The sequence below is a fragment of the Amblyraja radiata genome, chromosome X (genome assembly GCF_010909765.2).
Source record: "Amblyraja radiata isolate CabotCenter1 chromosome X, sAmbRad1.1.pri, whole genome shotgun sequence".
Lineage (NCBI taxonomy): Eukaryota > Metazoa > Chordata > Chondrichthyes > Rajiformes > Rajidae > Amblyraja > Amblyraja radiata.
Genome location: NC_045999.1, coordinates 12,829,758 through 12,848,034, shown reverse-complemented (window position 1 = coordinate 12,848,034; position 18,277 = coordinate 12,829,758). Strand labels below are relative to the sequence as shown.

At 46.4% G+C, this 18,277-nt stretch overlaps 1 protein-coding gene across 2 annotated transcripts in view; it reads left to right on the top strand.

The window, feature by feature from the left end:
* Positions 1-18,277, top strand: part of rab8b (RAB8B, member RAS oncogene family) — a 92,011-nt gene that overhangs the window by 57,700 nt on the left and 16,034 nt on the right. For both annotated transcript variants that reach the window (XM_033015043.1, XM_033015042.1), the window contains 3 exons: positions 1,291-1,351; positions 7,201-7,261; positions 8,468-8,545. In XM_033015043.1, coding sequence (XP_032870934.1) covers positions 1,291-1,351; positions 7,201-7,261; positions 8,468-8,545 — 200 coding nt within the window. The remainder of the gene's footprint in view (positions 1-1,290; positions 1,352-7,200; positions 7,262-8,467; positions 8,546-18,277) is intronic.

Genomic DNA, 18,277 nt, shown 5'->3' with positions numbered 1-18,277 from the left:
CCTACCACTGTGTTTCACAGATGAGGTGGTATGCTTTGGATCTTGGTCAGTTCATTCTCGCCTCCATACTTTGCTCTTGCCATCACTCTGATATAAGTTAATCTTTGTCTCATCTGTCCACAATACCTTTTTTTAGAACTGTGGTTGCTCTTTTAAGTACTTCTTGGCAAACTAACCTGGTCATCCTATTTTTGTGGCTAACCAGTGGTTTGCATCTTGCAGTGTAGTCTCTGTGTTTCTATTCATGAAGCCTTCTGCGGACAGTGGTCATTGACAAATCCACACCTGACTCCTAAAGAGTGTTTCTGATCTGTTTGGGGATTTCTCTTTATTATCGAGAGTATTCTTCTGTCGTCAGCTGGGGTGGTCTTCCTTGGCCTGCCAGTCCTTTTGCAATTAGTAAGCTCACCAGTACTCTCTTCTTAATGATGTTCCAAACAGTTGATTTTGGTAAGCCTAAGGATTGGCTGATGTCTCTAACAGTTTTAGTCTTGTTTCTCAGTCTCGTAATGGCTTCTTTGACTTTCATTGGCACAACTTTGGTCCTCATGTTGATAAACAGCAATAAAAGTTTCCAAAGGTGATGGAAAGACTGGAGGAAAGACTAGGTGCTGAGAGCTCTTTAAAAGCCCTGTCCCACGGTACGAGTTCATTCCAAGAGCTCTCCCGAGTTTGCCCTGATTCAAACTCGGAGATTTACGGTAATGGCCACTCGTCGGTACTCGGGGCTCTCGTGGACATTTTTCAACATGTTGAAAAATCATCACGTGTCTTCCCGTGCTTACCTGCCGTTAGCGAGTCTTCCCGAGTACCCGCCGTTAGCGTTACGAGCCGCTAAGGGACGTCCCCGAGCTCCGACGTACCCGCTACGTACATTCTCCGTGCTTACCCCGAGCTTGATTTTTTTTAAGCTCTTGGAATGAACTCGTACCATGGGACCGGGCTATTATACCTGCATGAAGGAGGCAATTAAACACACCTGAGCAATTACAAACGCCTGTGAAGCCATGTGTCCCAAACATTATGGTGCCTTGAAATGGAGGGACTATGTATAAACACTGCTGTAATTTCTACATGGTGAAACCAAAATGTATAAAAATGGCCTTTATTATAAACTGACAATGTGCACTTTAACCACATGTGATTTAAAAAAAATTACAAATCCCAAATTGTGGAGTACGGAGGCAAATAAATAAATGAAGGGTCTTTGTCCCAAACATTATGGTGGGCACCGTATGTACAAATTTTCAATTTTTACACTTTCTCATCATTGGTTCTTCTGTTTTGCAGGAATTGATTTCAAAATACGAACGGTAGAGCTCGATGGCAAGAAAATCAAGCTCCAGATATGGCAAGTAGCGACAGTTTAATGAAGATAATTGTTGTTTGCTCGGATGTGGGAGTTATTTAGATTTAATATTGTGCGTAGGTTAGATAACTGATTCCAAACTGCAAATACTCAGTAGTTAACAGTGTCAGTGAAGAAACAGTTAATGATTAGTTAATTAATCAAATTAATGATCTTTCATTGTTCACAGTGATTGTAAGCACAATGAGAAACTGGAGGTTTTTAACTATACCAGTTTAGTTTAGAGAGACAGCACGGAAACAGACCCTTCGGCCCACCTAGTCCGTGCCGACCAGCGATCAACCCGTACACTATCGGTATCTTACACACTAGGGACAATTTACTATTTTCAGAAGCCAAATAACCTACAAACCTGTACATCTTTGGAGTGTGGAAGGAAACTGGAGCAACCAGAGAAAGCCCACGTGGTCACAGGGCCAAACTCTTTCCAGACAGCATCCATAGTAATGATCTAAAGCCCATCTCTGTCGACCTTTTCCTTGTCGTATCTCCGTCTCCGTCTGCGCTGTGGCCTAATATCGTGGAGCTGGCGGCCTCCAACTGGAATCTACCTTGGGGGCTCCGGTGACATAGCCTGTGGACTCACCATCACGCTGGCTGACTTCGGAGGCTGTGGTGGCACTGTGGCTGCGACCCGACTTCAGGGCTTCGGTCGCGGGCCCTGTGGACGGTAACATCGGGAGCTCGCCGGTCCCCTGGTTGATGACCGATTTTCTGGAGCTCCCGCGGCGGCAGCTTCGTCCACTCTGAGTTGCGGAGTTTGAATCGACCCGTTCACAGAGCTTAAATTCGGCCGGGGGATTTACCATCGCCCGGCGGGGGCTTCAACATCGAGAGCCTCGATCGCCTCGATGCAGTGGGAGAACAAGCAAGGAAGCGATAAGACTTTTTGCCTTCCATCACGGCCTGGAGATTCATTGTGATGGATGTTTGTGTTAAATTGTGTTCATTATGTGTTGTAGACGGAGGAATTGGGAGTAGGGGATGGAGTCCTTACAGGAAGCAGGGTGGGAAGAAGTGTAGTCCAGATAGTCACGGGAGTCAGTAGGTTTATAGTGGATGTCGGTCAGAAGTCTAACACCTGCGATGGAGATAGTGAGGTCAAGAAATGGTAGGAAAGTGTCGGAAATGGTCCAGGTGCATTTGAGTGCCAGATGGAAGTTAGTGGTGAAATGGATGAAGTCAGTGAGGTGCAGGTGCAGGAGGTAGCACCAATGCAGTCGTCGATGTAGCGGAGGTAGAGGTCGGGGATGGGATCCTGGTACGTCTCGAACAAGGATTGTTCGACGTACCTTACAAAGAGGCAGGCATAGCTGGGGTCCATGCGCGTGCCCGTAGCTACACCTTGTATTTGGAGGAAATGGGAGGAGTCAAACCAAAAGTTATTAAGGGTAAGGACCAGCTCCGCCTTGCGGAGGAGAGTATCTGTAGATGGGGATTGGTGGGTTCTCCGGTCGAGGAAGAAACTGATGGCTTTGCGATCCTCCTGGTGGGGGATGGAGGTCTAGAGTGACTGGACGTCCATGGTGAAGATGATGGAATGGGGGACTGGAAAATGGAATTCCTGGAGACGACGGAGAGTATCTGAGGTGTCTTGAAAATAGGTAGGGAGGGATTTAACCAGGGGGGATAGGATGCAGTTGAGGTATGTGAGGTATAGGGCATGAACAGGCAGAAACAATGGGTCTGCCAGGACAGTCAAGTTTGTGGATTTTAGGGAGAAGGTAAAATCGGGCCGTGCGGGGCTGGTGAATGATGAGGTTTGAGGCTTGGGAGGGCAGGGAGCCAGAAGTGATGAAGTCGGTGATAGTGTTAGAGATAGTGGCCTGGTGCTCGTCTGTGGGGTCATGGTCTAAGGATAAGTAGGAGGAGGTGTCCGAGAGTTGGCGCGTGGCCTCAGCCTTGCAGAGATCAGCGCACCAGACTACCACGGCACCTCCCTTGTTGGCGGGTTTGATCACCCAGTCTGGGTTGTTGCAGAGTGAGTGGAAGGCTGTACGTTCAGGGGGGGAGAGGTTAGAGTGAGACAGGGGAGTGGAGAAGTTGAGGCGGTTGATGTCCCGCCGGCAGTTTAAAACAAAACGGTCTAAAGCTGGAAGATGGCCATGAGGGGGGGGTCCGTTGGAGACGGGAAAAGGGATCATCAAGGACTCCTTCCCATGGAAGAACGCTTTGAAGCGGAGGCGACGGAAGAAGAGCTTCCACTTCCTTCTAGATTGCTAATTAAAAAAAAAAAAAAGAACTGCAGATGCTGGAAAAATCGAAGGTGGACAAGAATGCTGGAGAAACGTCACCTATTCCTTCGCTCCATGGATGCTGTCTCATCCGCTGAGTTTCTCCAGCATTTTTGTCTACCTGCTAATTTGTTTTAGGTAATTTAAAGCTTGTGTGGATGTTTCCAGCTAATTAGTTTATTGAACAGTCAGACGATGAATAACTTTGAAGACCATCCTTGTGTGAATTCACACAACTACTTAACCTCAATGTATTTGAAACAATTTTGAAAAATGTTGTTTTGTCTTTATGCTGAGCAGCATTTTGAAGAACAGCGTTTTAACTAACCTGTGACTTGTGCTGTATTTCTCGCCTGTGGACAGATGCAAGAAATATTTATTTTGCTATATAAATATTGCTCGGTCCGCAATAACCAACCTGACCTCCCAGTGGCTCAGCACTTCAACTCCCCTTCCCATTCCCCATCCGACCTCTCTGTCCTGGGTCTCCTCCATGGCCAGAGCGAGCAACACCGAAAATTGGAGGAACAGCACCTCATATTCCGCTTGGGGAGTCTGCATCCTGCGGGCATGAACATTGAATTCTGCCAATTTTGTTAGCCCTTGCTGTCTCCTCCCATCCCTCAGCCCTCGGGCTCCTCCTCCTTTTTCCTTTCTTCTCCCAGCCCCCCCACCCCCATCAGTCTGAAGAAGGGTTTCGGCCCGAAACGTTGCCTATTTCCTTCGCTCCATAGATGCTGCTGAACCCGCTGAGTTTCTACAGCATTTTTGTGTACCTTCGATTTTCCAGCATCTGCAGTTCCTTCTTAAACAAACCGCAGGAAATATTTAAGCTATTGATGTTATCGAGCGTATATCTTAGCTTTCGGATAAGACGCGTAGCGGTTATCTGAGGGGGGGATAGAAACATTCTCATCCCGAGAGTGATTGAAATCTGCAATGCGCTATGTGAAGAGGTGGCGGAGAAGGGTACTTTCATAACATGAAGTTTTACAGGAGCACTTAAATTGCCACGGCGTATAGGCCTTGGGCCGAGGTGCCAAAGGGGATCTAGATTTTAACTTTTTAAAGGGACATTTGACCCAATGCTGGTATCTACTTGAAATTTGGCACAGATTTAGATAAAACATCACTGATAAGCAATTCATAACTCGACAGTGCAAAATGTTACACACTGATTAATTAAGCTAGTTAGAAAAAGTAACAGCTCAATAATATATAGCTGTATATGGGAACATTGAATACGGGATTGCCGCAGAGATCCCGGGTTTCCTGAACCCGCCTAATTAATGGGTGAGGGCAGATCCTGTGCGTTCCCCCGTTTACCGAACCCCACTGACTGCCGGTGTGCAGAGTGGGGGTCACGGCCATAGTGGGACTGGGGCAGTGCCAGGCTGGGGGAAGGTTAAGGCATCTTTCACTGAGAGGAAAACGCCTAACCCTAACCCGACCCCTTCCACGGCTGGAGCTGGAGCCGCTTTGGGACCGGCTGTGGACTCCGTAAGTGTGGCTGCTCAGCGCGTGCACCTCGGCCAGCATGCCCTTCTGGATCATCAGCAGCAGCCCACCCGACGCCACGATTACACTGAATGTCAACATGGTTGGGAGCAGCACTATCCTGCACACTGCCCGGGCCGCCTTCAGCCCCGGCTCCATCACGGAAGTCCTCAGAAAAAAAAATACGCCTGCGGGCTGGATGTTTTCGGGTTACGGGCAGGATCTGGCCCGTGGGCTGTAGGTTGCCGACCCCTGCCCTAACCCTAACCCTCTTCCACTGAGAGGAGAATGCCGAACCCTGACCCTGACCCTAATCCTAACCCTAGCTCCACATTTTTATATTGCATTTTTATTTCACAGTTCACAACATCATAACTTTACAAAGATAAATCAGTTGTAACACAACATGATCAGCAAGTGGCTACATTACCTTTCTTCCTTCGATACCTTGCTGTTGTTGTGATGTAATGAGGAGGCAGCCATGATCCCAGTGTGCTCGCTGCCTAGCTAGCATGAAACAAAGCGCGGGATTGGTCAATTGGCGTCCGACTCGATGTCAAACGTGCTTTAATTGGACAATTACTACTCGGAAAATTGGAGGTTTTTCTCATATTTTAAAAATATGTTCAGGTTTTGTTCTTGACGAGTTTCAGGGACGATTTCTGTAATATTTTTACACAACGTTATAAATACAGGTAGACACGTGATGTGGATCACGAAATGAAACGAAAAAGCACCTCGGCCCACGGTCAAGTTCTGGTAAATGGGGTTGGCCTTGGTAGGTACTTGATGGGCAGCATGGACAATGGTGGGTGCAAGACCTATGTCCGTTCTTTAACTGTTTCACTAGAACCAAAGGAAAGATCTTTTTGCATGGTTGTCCCTCTGGGTAATCAACCTCTATTTGCATTGAATCTATCCTGCAATCTATCATTCTCCCCTCCTCTTCCCCCTTTGCATCTTAAATTTATATTTTAGACGCACAGAGTGTAGAAACAGGCCCTTTGGCCCACGAAGTCTGCAATCACCCGTACACTAACACTATCCGACACACTAGGGGCAATTTTACAATTTACCAAAGCCAATTAGCCTACAAACAGTACATCTTTGGAGTGTGGGAAGAAACCGGAGTGCCCAGAGAAAACCCACGCGGCCAAAGGGATAACATACAAACTCCATTCAGTCAGCACCCACAGTCAGGATCGAACCTGTGTCTCTGGCGCTGTAAGGCAGCAACTCTACGCTGCCCCGCTGTGACACCCAAAGTTCACCTTGCACTTTCGCTTTTAAAACAAAATATTTGATTGAAGCATTAGATCACTTTTACACCAGCTGGTGAATGCCATCTCCCATACAGAGGAATCCCAGTGGCATGATTGGCACCACACTGAGTTATAGATCTCATGCCTAACAACCTTTGTTGGGGGTTCTAGCGTCTATTCCAATTGGCAAAATCAAAAGATCCATTTTACTGCCAATCCATCACATGCCTTCAATGACGACAGCATAACAGCTGCAACTGGTCTGCTAACCATACTCTATTTGTTGTCTACACTTGGATAGGCAAATGGATATGCAAGGACGGCACAATGCCTCGCAGCGCTAGAGACTCAAGTTCAGTATTGACCTCGGCTGCTGTCTGTGTGGAGTTTGCACGTTCTCCCTTTGACCACGTGGGTTTCCTCCGAGTTTTCCGGTTTACTCCCACATCCCAGAAACAGATGCGTTGGTCTGGCCTCTGTAAATTGTCCCAAGTGTGTAGGGAGTGGTTGAGAATGTGGTATAACATGGAACTAATGTGAATGGGTGGTCGGTGGTCCGCATGGACTCGATGGGCCGAAGGGCCTGTTTCCATACTGCATCTCTAAAACTAAAATGGAGGTATTTGGATTAAGTGCAGAAAAAGGTTGGTCTTGGCATAATGTTTGGGGCAGCCATTGTGACACAAAGTACTGTTCTACTATCTTCTCTGTGCTGTGAAGTAGTCACAGATATTTGAGAAGGCAGATCAGTTACTGCAAGCCATGTACGCAGTCCAATTATGGGAACATCGGAAACTGTTCATTCATGTTGAGCTTTACTTTTTTTTAATCAATTCAGGGACACGGCCGGCCAAGAAAGATTCCGTACCATCACAACCGCATACTACAGAGGAGCTATGGTAAATATGTACCGTCCACCTCTTCCATGTTAACCATGCACAAAAGTACAAAGTCATATTTACAATTTTAATTTTTGGATCAATAGGAAACATTAACACCACTTTCTGCTGCTAAATGACTTTTATTATTCCACCGCTCCTGGTTGAGTCATGTTTGAGATATTCCATTGCAAATCTGATGTTACCGGAATTAGTTTGTACACAATTAAACTCGTGACATGCAGACAAGAGTGCTGGATGGGATATGGTGTTAGGAATGTTGGGATAACGAAAATCTTGTCCCTGTGACTCGTAGGGAAACATGAAAGTCCAGTTCACAATTGTCCAGGCATCAATGGAACAACACCAGGTTTGGATGTCTGTATGTACCTCTGGCGAGTGTAAGCTCGGGTTTAACCAGTGAGCATCAGACCACCAAGTTCAGGGGCAGTATGCCATTACACTCTGCCTGTACATTTGGCCACTCACTACTGGCAATTTAAGCAGCGTACTGTATTCTCTTGTACCTTTATAGCAGTTAGTCAGTGAATGGACTCTGCATAGACTCTGCACCTCTGCCTGGTTTTCCAACAGAAAATATTAATCCTTTCAACAAACGCCGTTTAATAACGTCAGATTTGTTTTGCTGTGTTCCCTGAAACCTTTAGTGAAATTACTTTGGAGCCTCTTTGAGGAATATTTCCAAAAATAAATTGCTACTCTTCCTCGCTAATCTACATAATGTAATCGCCATTGTTTCACACAGAGCTAGATAGTATTGCTACATAAACCACAATCCTACCAACAACTAGAGTGCAGTAAACATCTTAACAACAACTAGAGAGCAATCCTGAGCTACCATCTACCTCATCATTTGATCAGACTTTACCTTGCACTAAACGTTATTCCCTCTATCATGTATCTGTGCACTGTGGATTGCTCAATTGTAATCATGTATCGGCTTTCCGCTGACTAGTTAGCATGCCACAAAAGCTTTTCACTGTACCTCAGTACACATGACAAAAAATAAAACTCAAAAACTAAACTCAAAATCTTTCTTTCTCAGGTTCTCAATCTTGCCACCTGGAAAATGTCCCTTTAAAAACCACCACTTTAACCTTGTTTCACATTGTATGTCACGTAGCTGTTTAGCTATAAATTGCTATTTCTGTGCGAGCAACCCTGTGCGAGCATGTTATAAACCCTGCCCTTATTTACCTTTTCTAGGGAATAATGCTGGTATATGACATAACAAATGAGAAGTCCTTTGATAACATAAAGAACTGGATAAGGAATATAGAAGAGGTGAGTAACATCTGTTCAAGGTTTTCATCTGTCAGTGGTAACTAAATGGTTGATGCATCCCATATGTTTCCATTCTGAAGAAGGGTCTCGACCCGAAAAATGTCTGAAGAAGGGTCTCGAGCTTTAACACGTCTCCAGAAATGCTGCCTGAACTGCTGAGTTACTCCAGCATATTGTGTCTATCTTTGGTGTAAACCAGCATCTGCAGTTCCTTCCTGCACAGGTTTCCAAAGGCTGCCTAATACTAAATTAATTAACTGCATTTGACTGTTATTTGAAGAAATTATGGATTTCTTTTGATGTACATTGCTGAAAGTTTGAAATAACTAAACCACGAAGAATGCTGTGCTATTTTTTACAGCTTTGAGTCCTCAGATTGTGTTGACTTTGTCAGGTCTTTGTGAAATTAATTATTCACGTTTCAGAGTACGCGGCATAAAACAGTTTTTAGTTTTACGATACAGGCCCTTCAGCCCACCAAGCCCACGCCAAACCCATACACTAGCACTATCCTGCACACACTAGGGACAATTTACAATTTTTTTTTTACCAAAGCCAATTAACCTATAAACCTGTACGTCTTTGGAGTATGGGAGGAAACCGGAGCACCCAGAGAAAACCCACGTGGTCACTCCGTACAGACAGCACCCATGGTCAGGATCGAATCCGGCACTGTCAAGCCCCTGTCCCACTTAGGAGACCTAAGCAGCAACCTCTGGTGACCTTGCCTGCCACCCGAGGTTTCCATGAGGTCACCGGAGGTTTTGGTCACTCTCCCTAATGGTCGAAAGTGGTTTCCGCGTGGTCGAGGCTTCATCTAGGTTGCTGCTATTTTTTCATCATGATTAAAACCGGCCTCGACTAAAAATAGGTTGCCGTTTTAAAAATCGATCATTTTTTAGTCGCAGGTCTAGTCGAAGCCAGTTTTCTTCATAGTCGAGGAAGGTTTTCAACATGTGCGTGGGAGGTGGTAGGAGGTTGCAGGTCACCTCGATCTTGATTTTTTTTTGGGTGGCGGGCAAGGTCACCAGAGGTTGCTGTTTAGGTCTCCTAAGTGGGACAGGGGCTTAAAGGCAGCAACTCTACCGCTGCGCTACCTTGCCACCATAGTGCTGTCTCAATCTGAGACAAGTGGGTGCAAAGCAACAGCTGGTGGGGGGCCCAGAAGCAACTGAGATTCTGATTGAGGGTCAGAAAGTAAAAACTTTCTGCGCTGGTTTGCATGAAGGTGAGGAGTCTAATGTTATGCTCCATGCCTCGTGTGACATGGAACAGTACCTTTGCCCACAATACTCATGCCCAACATGATGCCAAGTCATTCTGATCTCTGCCTGCACATGTTCCATGTCCCTCCATTGCCTGCACATCCATGTGCCGACCCAATAGCTTGTTCAATGCCACTATCATGTATTCCCCACCACCCACCTTGGCAGCACGTTCCATGCACCCACTACTCTCTGTGGCTTGGCCCACACATCTCCTTTAAACTATGCCCCTCTCACCATCAAACTATGCCCTCGCAATTTAGACATTTTCACCCTGGGATAAATGGTCTGATTGTCTACCCTATCGATGCTCTCATCAATTTTTAGCCTCTATTGAAGCCCAGAATTGTGCACAATTTATCAGCAGCTTTCTAAACCTGTCCTTCCACTTGCATCAATTCACACACATACCCCCCCAAGACCCTCTTGTTTCTGCACACGTGTATATTGTCTCTCCTTGTTCCTACCAAATTGTGTTGCCTCATTTCTCTGCATTAAAATTCATCTGCCTTGTGTCCCCTCATTTCGCTCATACTGTTGATAGCCTGCTGCAGTTTGCACTGTCCTCTTCGCAATTGGCAACACTGACACATTTTGTACCATTTGCAAATTGGACTCGTTGTGGTCCACAGGTTGATATTGGATCAAAAAAGCAATGGTCCAACATTGTTCCCTGGGGAAGTCTGCCATTCATCCTCAGTCCAAAAATTAACCATTCACCATGACCCTCGTGTGTCTTTTACTGAACCACTTCATGTCCCTTACTATCAACATCCCTTTTAAGCTCTAAGCTTTGACTTGCTGCTAAATATGTAATGCAGTCCCTTACCAAAAGCCTTCTGGAAATACATGTACAATGCATTATCCTGTTTTTTAAAACTCTCCCAAAAATCAAATAAATTACAGATGCTGGAAGCCTGAAACCGAGATTGCATTCCCCTCCAGCTCTATCCATTAGCTCATTGAACGATTGTGTCAAATGAACTAAGCATCATTTACCCTTGCATCTGTGCTGGCTGGCCTTAATCCAGTCCCTGATCAGTGGTGGAAAACATTACCACTGGTTAAGAAAGAACTGCAGATGCTGGAACAATCAAAGGTACACAGAAAATGCTGGAGAAACTCAGCGGGTGAGGCAGCATCAATGGAGAGAAGGAATAGGCGATGTTTCAGGTCGAGACCCTTCTTCAGACTCACTGGTTAAATTGAGCAGCCTACAATTGCTGACCTCAAGAGTCAAGTGTTTCGTTGGTATATGTCCCAGATAGAACATTGAAATTCTTACTTTCAGCAGCACAACAGAATATGTAAACATGAGGAGGAACTTCTTTAGTCAGAGGGTAGTTAATCTGTGGAACTCATTGCCACAGAGGGCTGTGGAGGCAAAGTCCATGGCACAGTGAGACAAATTCTTGATTAGAACGGGTTATGGGGAGAAGGCAGGAAAATGGGATTAGGAGGCAGAGATCAGCCATGATTGAATGGCAGCGTGGACTCGATGGGCCGAATGGCCTAATTGTTCTCTGTGAACTTGTCAACATAATACTCTGTAAACAATATAATAACTGAAGGAGAACACAGAGACAGACAAAGACACACACACACACACACACACACACACACACACACACACACACACACACACACACACACACACACACACACACACCATCCCCCTCCCCTCATATGATTGCTGTAAATATCACTCTACGCTTCTCCTTTACTTCCCACAGAATCCTCTACTTCTCATCTACCATTTACAGAACACTTGTGGATTCTCTTTTCTATTTGCAGCTTACTTTTGTCGCAGAAAACTGCCTTTGTCACCTCATTTCAATTCTCACTTCCCCTCTAATTTTATAACCAGCTCGTTCCCTTTGGTATTTATAAGCCTAGGCAATTTATACGGCATAAGAATAGGCATGAGGGAAGTTAATTTGCAGATCTATGAGAAAAGAACTGTGTAAACAGAACTTTCTGCATTGTTGTACAGAAAACAGTATCAACTCGTTAATCTTCTACTTGATTGGGGTTTCTTGGTTTCTTGGTTTCTTGGTCCTCCAAAATATTCCAAATAGAATTTAAACTGGAGGTGGTGAAGGGAGGGCTTAAGCCAGAAAGGGTTATTGGGAAGAAAGAGCTACTTTAAATGTAGTTGCATCTGGTTGGGTAACTATAGTTGGGTGGAGATTATTCCATGCTTTAATTGTGCGGGGGAAGAACGAATTGCTGTACACATCTGTCTTTGTAGCTGGTATCACAATTTGGATCGAATGCCCTCGTCTGCTCCTAATTGGTTTGGGTTTGGTGTAGGTCTTGTAGTCTATGTCGAGCTGACCATTTAACATTTTATAAAAACAGGGACGATCAGCCATGATCACAATGAATGGCGGTGCTGGCTCGAAGGGCCGAATGGCCTCCTCCTGCACCTATTTACTATGTTTCTATATTTCTCCCCCCACCTCCAAACACCCAATCAATCTGAAGAAGGATGCAGACTCAAAACATCACCTACCCATGCTCTCGGAGATGCTGGCTGACCCGCTGAGTTACTCCAGCACTTTGTCCCATTTTGTGTACACCAGCATTTGCATACTTGTATCCATGGGGCGGCACGATGACGTAGCGGTAGAGCTACTACCTTACAGCACCAGAGACCCAGGGTCGATCCTGACTACAGGTGCTGTCTGTACTGAGTTTGTACCTTCTCCCTGTGCACTTCGTGGGTTTTCTCCGGGTGCTCCGGTTTCCCCCCACACTCAAAAGACGTACAGGTTTGTAGGCTAATTGGATTGGTTAAATTGTCTCTAGCGTGTGTAAGATAGAAACATAGAAGCATAGAAAATAGGTGCAGGAGTAGGCCATTCGGACCATCGAGCCTGCACCGCCATTCAATATGATCATGGCTGATCATCCAACTCAGTATCCTGTACCTGCCTTCTCTCCATACCCCCTGATCCCTTTAGCCACAAGGGCCACATCTAACTCCCTCTTAAATATAGCCAATGAACTGGCCTCAACTACCTTCTGTGGCAGAGAATTCCGCAGATTCACCACTCTCTGTGTGAAATTTTTTTTTCTCATCTCGGTCCTAAAAGACTTCCCCCTTATCCTTAAACTGTGACCCCTTGTTCTGGACTTCCACAACATCGGGAACAATCTTCCTGCATCTAGCCTGTCCAACCCCTTAAGAATTTTGTACGTTTCTATAAGATCCCCCCCTCAATCTTCTAAATTCAAGCCGAGTCTATCCAGTCTTCCACTATCTAAGATAGTGCTAGTATGCGGGGATCTCTGGTCGGCGCAGACTTGATGGGCCGAAGGGCCTATTTCTAAACTAAACTAAACCAACATTAACTTGTTGGGCTGTTTACTGTTTTATAATGATTCAGTTTAGTGGTGCAGATGACCAGGTCTGCCATACAACGTTTACACCACCTTTTTAAATGAAAGACAGTATTGTTTTGATCAATATCTTTCTCTGCTCCATGATTATTTGTTGGCATAGTTTGAATTTTAGATTATGAAATATCAAAAAAATAGCCTCATACATGATAACTTGGGAAATGTGTTAACATCAGCTAAAATGTCATGTTTGGGCAATTTATTTGAGGCAGGCCTATGACAAAGATGCTGACTGCAGAATAAAGTAAACACTTGTCACGGAGTTGGGATTTTGTCATCGTCGCTTGGACACTTTTTTTTAACCAATATAGATTTCCAATGGATAGACACGAAATGCTGGAGTAACCGCGGGATGGGCAGCATCTCCGGAGGGAAGGAACGGGTGACGTTTTGGGTCGAGGCCCTTCTTCAGACTGAGAGTCAGGGGAGTGGGAGACACGGAGATAAGGAAGTGTAAGGTGTGAAAACGAGATCAAAGGAGATAGACAAAATTGCTGGAGAAACTCAGCGGGTGCGGCAGCATCTATGGAGCGAAGGAAATAGGCAACGTTTCGTCCCGAAACGTTGCCTATTTCCTTCGCTCCATAGATGCTGCCGCACCCGCTGAGTTACTCCAGCAATTTTGTCTACCTTCGATTTTTCAGCATCTGCAGTTCCCTCTTGAACATCAAAGGAGATGTAGCTCAAGGAAACTGTGGAATAGATCATTGGAGAAGCTGACAATGAAGCATACAGAGATAAAATTTAATCAGGGACACAGCTGGCTGATCGGAGAACTGGGAAGGAGGGGGGGGGTGGAGAGAGGGAGAGCAAGGGTTACTTAAAGTTAGACAAGTCAATATTCATACTGCTGGGGTGTCAGCTGCCTATAGATTTCCAGTGTGCCAGGTAACTTGTAGAAAGCACCCGAATCTATCTTTAAAGCGCTTTCTCACGGGGCGACTTGACGCAAGAGTTAACCAGAGTTGAACATTGTGGGAACCCCGTGTGATAACCGTATGGCATTCGTGGACCACCGTGGCGCTAACGGCAGGTACTCGTGTAACTTGGTGACTCGGGAGAAAATTCAAGCAAGTTTGAATTTCTCCAAGAGTGACTTGTACACTTGTGGTTGAAGATTGCAACATTATATGCACGTAGTGGCCAGTGCGATATCCGTAATAACTCTTGCGTTTACCGTGGGAACTCCTGCGAACGGTGAACCCGGAAGCTGGACAGAGGGGACAGAAGGTGAGTAATCTGGAATGAACATGCTGTTAGGCTGGGATCATTCTCTGCGAGATGATCTTAGTGCGGGAGACAAGTGTAGGAGAGGTGTACTGACTGTGTGGGCAGAACTTTGGAAGTGATTGCCCACCATTCTCAAAAGCCGCTGTGTCTCCCTGTCCCTCCAACTCCAGAGGAATCCGCTCCCCGATGGGCTGCTACGGCGACAAATGGCAAGCGACAAGGGATCTCCGTGCTTGCAGTCGGTGTCCCGTTGGTCCTAACGACTCCGGCCACCCCCCTGGACTGGAGCTGAGACTGTGAACTGTACCGCCCTTGCCCCCTCCCTCTGCAACTGCAAACAACCCCACAGTTCCCAGTCTCAGCTCCTGTACAGGGGGGTGGCCGGAGACGTCACAGCCCGAGCTGCACCCCCTCATCCGCAACCCCAAGAACAAGACGTACCTTGCACACCATCAGCTTCTGTCCCTACGGGGAGCGTGTTCCTCTGGAGTTGGAACGGGGCTGGGCTGCTGCTGGCTGTGGGTCTCTGGGATCTCAGTGCTTGCAGTGGGCCTGGGGGTCGGTGTCCCGTTGGTCCTGACCTGCTGGCATCGCCGACGTGAAGACAGTGCAAAGCCCCCGCGCCGTTGCAATGGGCGGGGAGCTGGAGAGGGGAGGGAAGGGGTCACACACATGGCCGGGAAGCAGAGGGGTGTAGGTGGGGTGAAACTGAAGAGAGCGACAATCTGCTGCTGCCTGCCCGCTGAGTTAAAAAGTTCCCACGCAAGACTCACGATACACTGTATATCGTGAGTCTACCGTGGGAACTTTTCAACTCAGCGGGCAGGCAGCAGCAGATTGTCAATTATTAACCCTCCCGTGCAATTACCTTCTCTTTTATGAATGGGGATTCACAATGTTCATTCAAGATTTAACGGGAAAGCTCGGGAGACGGACAAGTCACTCGCACAAATAACAGAAATGCCGAGTACCCGTGGGAACTCTTTATCTACCCCCGTTATATCGTGTGATATCGTGCTAGACCACGACCACTTCACTCTGGTTACATCTTGCGTCAAGTCGCCCCGTGAGAAAGCGCTATTAGCATTTCATAAATATAGGGTTAGGCAAATTGATGGCAAATTATTTGTAGAAACAAGGAACTGCAGATGCTGTTACAAAAATAAGAGACAAACCCACGGGTCAGGCAGCATCCCTAGAGAACATGGAGGTGACGTTTTACGCAGGGACCCTTCTTCAGAATGATTTTAGGAGGGGGGGGGGGGGCAGGACAAAGCCTGGATGGATGCAGGTGAGGGGACTTTTTGTTAGACAAATGGTTGGACAAAGGCCAGAGATGAAATGACAACGTACGAGGCAAAAGGATTGAAGAGATAACGATTGTGAAGCAAGAAGAAGGAATGTAAATGGAGTGGGGATGGGAGGGGAGAAACAAGGAACTGCAGATGCTGGTTTACAAAACAAGGACACAAACCCAGCAGGTCAGGCAGCATTCCTAGAGAACATGGGTAATGATGTTTTGGGTCAGGACCCTTCTTTAGACTGACGCTGTCTGGCCCAAAGATCCTATAGCGAGCAAGATGGATCACTCGACGAAAAAGACGTAGTACGGTCATGGGCAGATTCATGGGTAATTTTCGGCCCCATTTCCGTAACCGGCTTCTGTCTCCGCACCAAAGATCCCATCATAGCGGAGCAAAGATACTAGTGCGGAGACGGAAGCCGGTTACGGAAACATCCTCGTAAAAATAAAAGTTATTTGGTAAAAATCTTCTCCTCATTTTCAGAATTTAAATTTATTAACACAAACTGTTCCCCCGCAACGTTGATTACACTGCGGGTCGGGTCGGGTTACGGAAATGGATGAAAAAAAGGCCCACGTTCCGCTCCGTTGCGTACTACACGTCAGCCCATTGCATTTAGCAGGATTGATCTATCTTGCTCCGCTATAGGATCTTTGGTCTGACCCGCTGAGTTACTCTAGCACTTTGTATCTTTTTTTGTTTTGTATTTGTAGCGCTTTCAAAACTTAGACTCTCAATAACTTCCTTTGCAGACTCAAATCTTGCATGCACCAGCAAAATCATGTGTGGGTGCACAGGATATATCACGAGAGTGACCACTTTGTTCCTCTCAAATCCATCCTGTGTTCTTGTCTATAGAATAGTGAATGTGAGAGCTTGTGAGAGAGAGTGTGTCTGGTTCAGTCCCACTCCCCCACCTTTCTCTCAACAGCTCTGCAAATTCTTTCCTTTCACATGCATATCCTGTTCCCTTTTTAATGCTGCATTTGATTCTGCCTCTAATACTACAATGCATCACAGACCAAAAAAATGCATTTTTTAAATACCACATTATTTTTACTGTTACATTTACCATTCACCTTCAATGGCTTATGCTTTTCTTCCTGCCAATGGGAAGAGTTTCTCTCTATTCACTCCACACACAAAAACAATGCTGGAAGAACTCAGTGGGTCAGATCCACTTGACACCATTTTAAATTGGCCATAGTGTGTAGGATAGTGCTGGTGTACGGGGATCGCTGGTCAGCACGGACCCGGTGGGCCAAAGGGCCTGTTTCACAATCGCAATCAATCATAATAATATTTTATTAGCCAAGTATGTTTTGCAACATACGAGGAATTTCATTTGCCAAATAAAAAGCAACGGAACACACAAAATACATTTTAACATAAACATCCACCACAGTGACTCCTCCACATTCCTCACTGTGATGGAAGGCGAAAAAAAGTTCAAATCTCTTCCCTTCATTGTTCTCCCGCGGTCGGGGGACTCGAGCCCTCCGTAAACGGGACGATCTTGACTCCTGTGGCCGGCGGTCGGGCCCTCCGCATCGGGGTGATCAGCTTCTGCATCGGGGGGGGGGGGATGTTAGCTCCCCCGCTCCGAGCGATCTGACCTCGGGTCAGGGCTGGTCGAACCTCTGTATCGTTGGAGCTCACGACATCCACGGTCTCCCGAGACTGTGAGCTCCCGATGGTGAAATCCGCAGGTGATCCCAGGCAAAGGATCGGCTCCGATGTTAAGTCCACGCCCCGTGGTGGGGCTCAAGTCAGTCCGAGGAGGCCTCCAGCTCCATCGATGTTAGGCCGCAGAGCGACCGGAGATGCGATCCGGAAAATAATCACATCTCCGGCAAGGTAAGAAACTGAAAAAAAGTTTCCCCCTCCCCCACCCCCTCCCCCCACATAAAACAAACAGGAGAATATTTACACAAACTTTTAACACACTAAAAAAAATTTAAATAGACGAAAAAACTGTTGGCGGGGCTGCCAATCGTGCGGCGCCCCCTGGTGGTATTTCCACGCTGTATCCGTAAACTAAACAAAATGGGAGTAAAGACAACCAAATATTGAGGAAGGGACTCCACCCAAAACGTCACCCATTCCTTCTATCCAGAGATGCTGTCTGTCCCGCGGAGTTACTCCAGCATTTTGTGTCCATTTTCAAATATTGAGAGGCTTGCTAGGAGCTACTAATAGCCAAACAAACTGTATGCTGTTGTGTCACCAGGATGGGGGAGATGATGCAAAGATGTTACCCAGGCTGAGGGTAATGAACCAGTTAGTTGTCCCGAAACCAAGCGCAGGCTCGGCGATCGTTTCGCTGAGCACCTCCGCTCAGTCCACCTAAACCTACCTGATCTCCCGGTTGATAAACACTTTAACTCCCCCTCCCACACTGACCTTTCTGTCCATGGCCTCCATCATTGTCAGAGTGAGGCCCAGTGCAAATTGGAGGAACAGCACCTCATATTTCGCTTGGATAGCTTGCACCCCAACGGTATGAAGATTGACTTCTCTAACTTCAA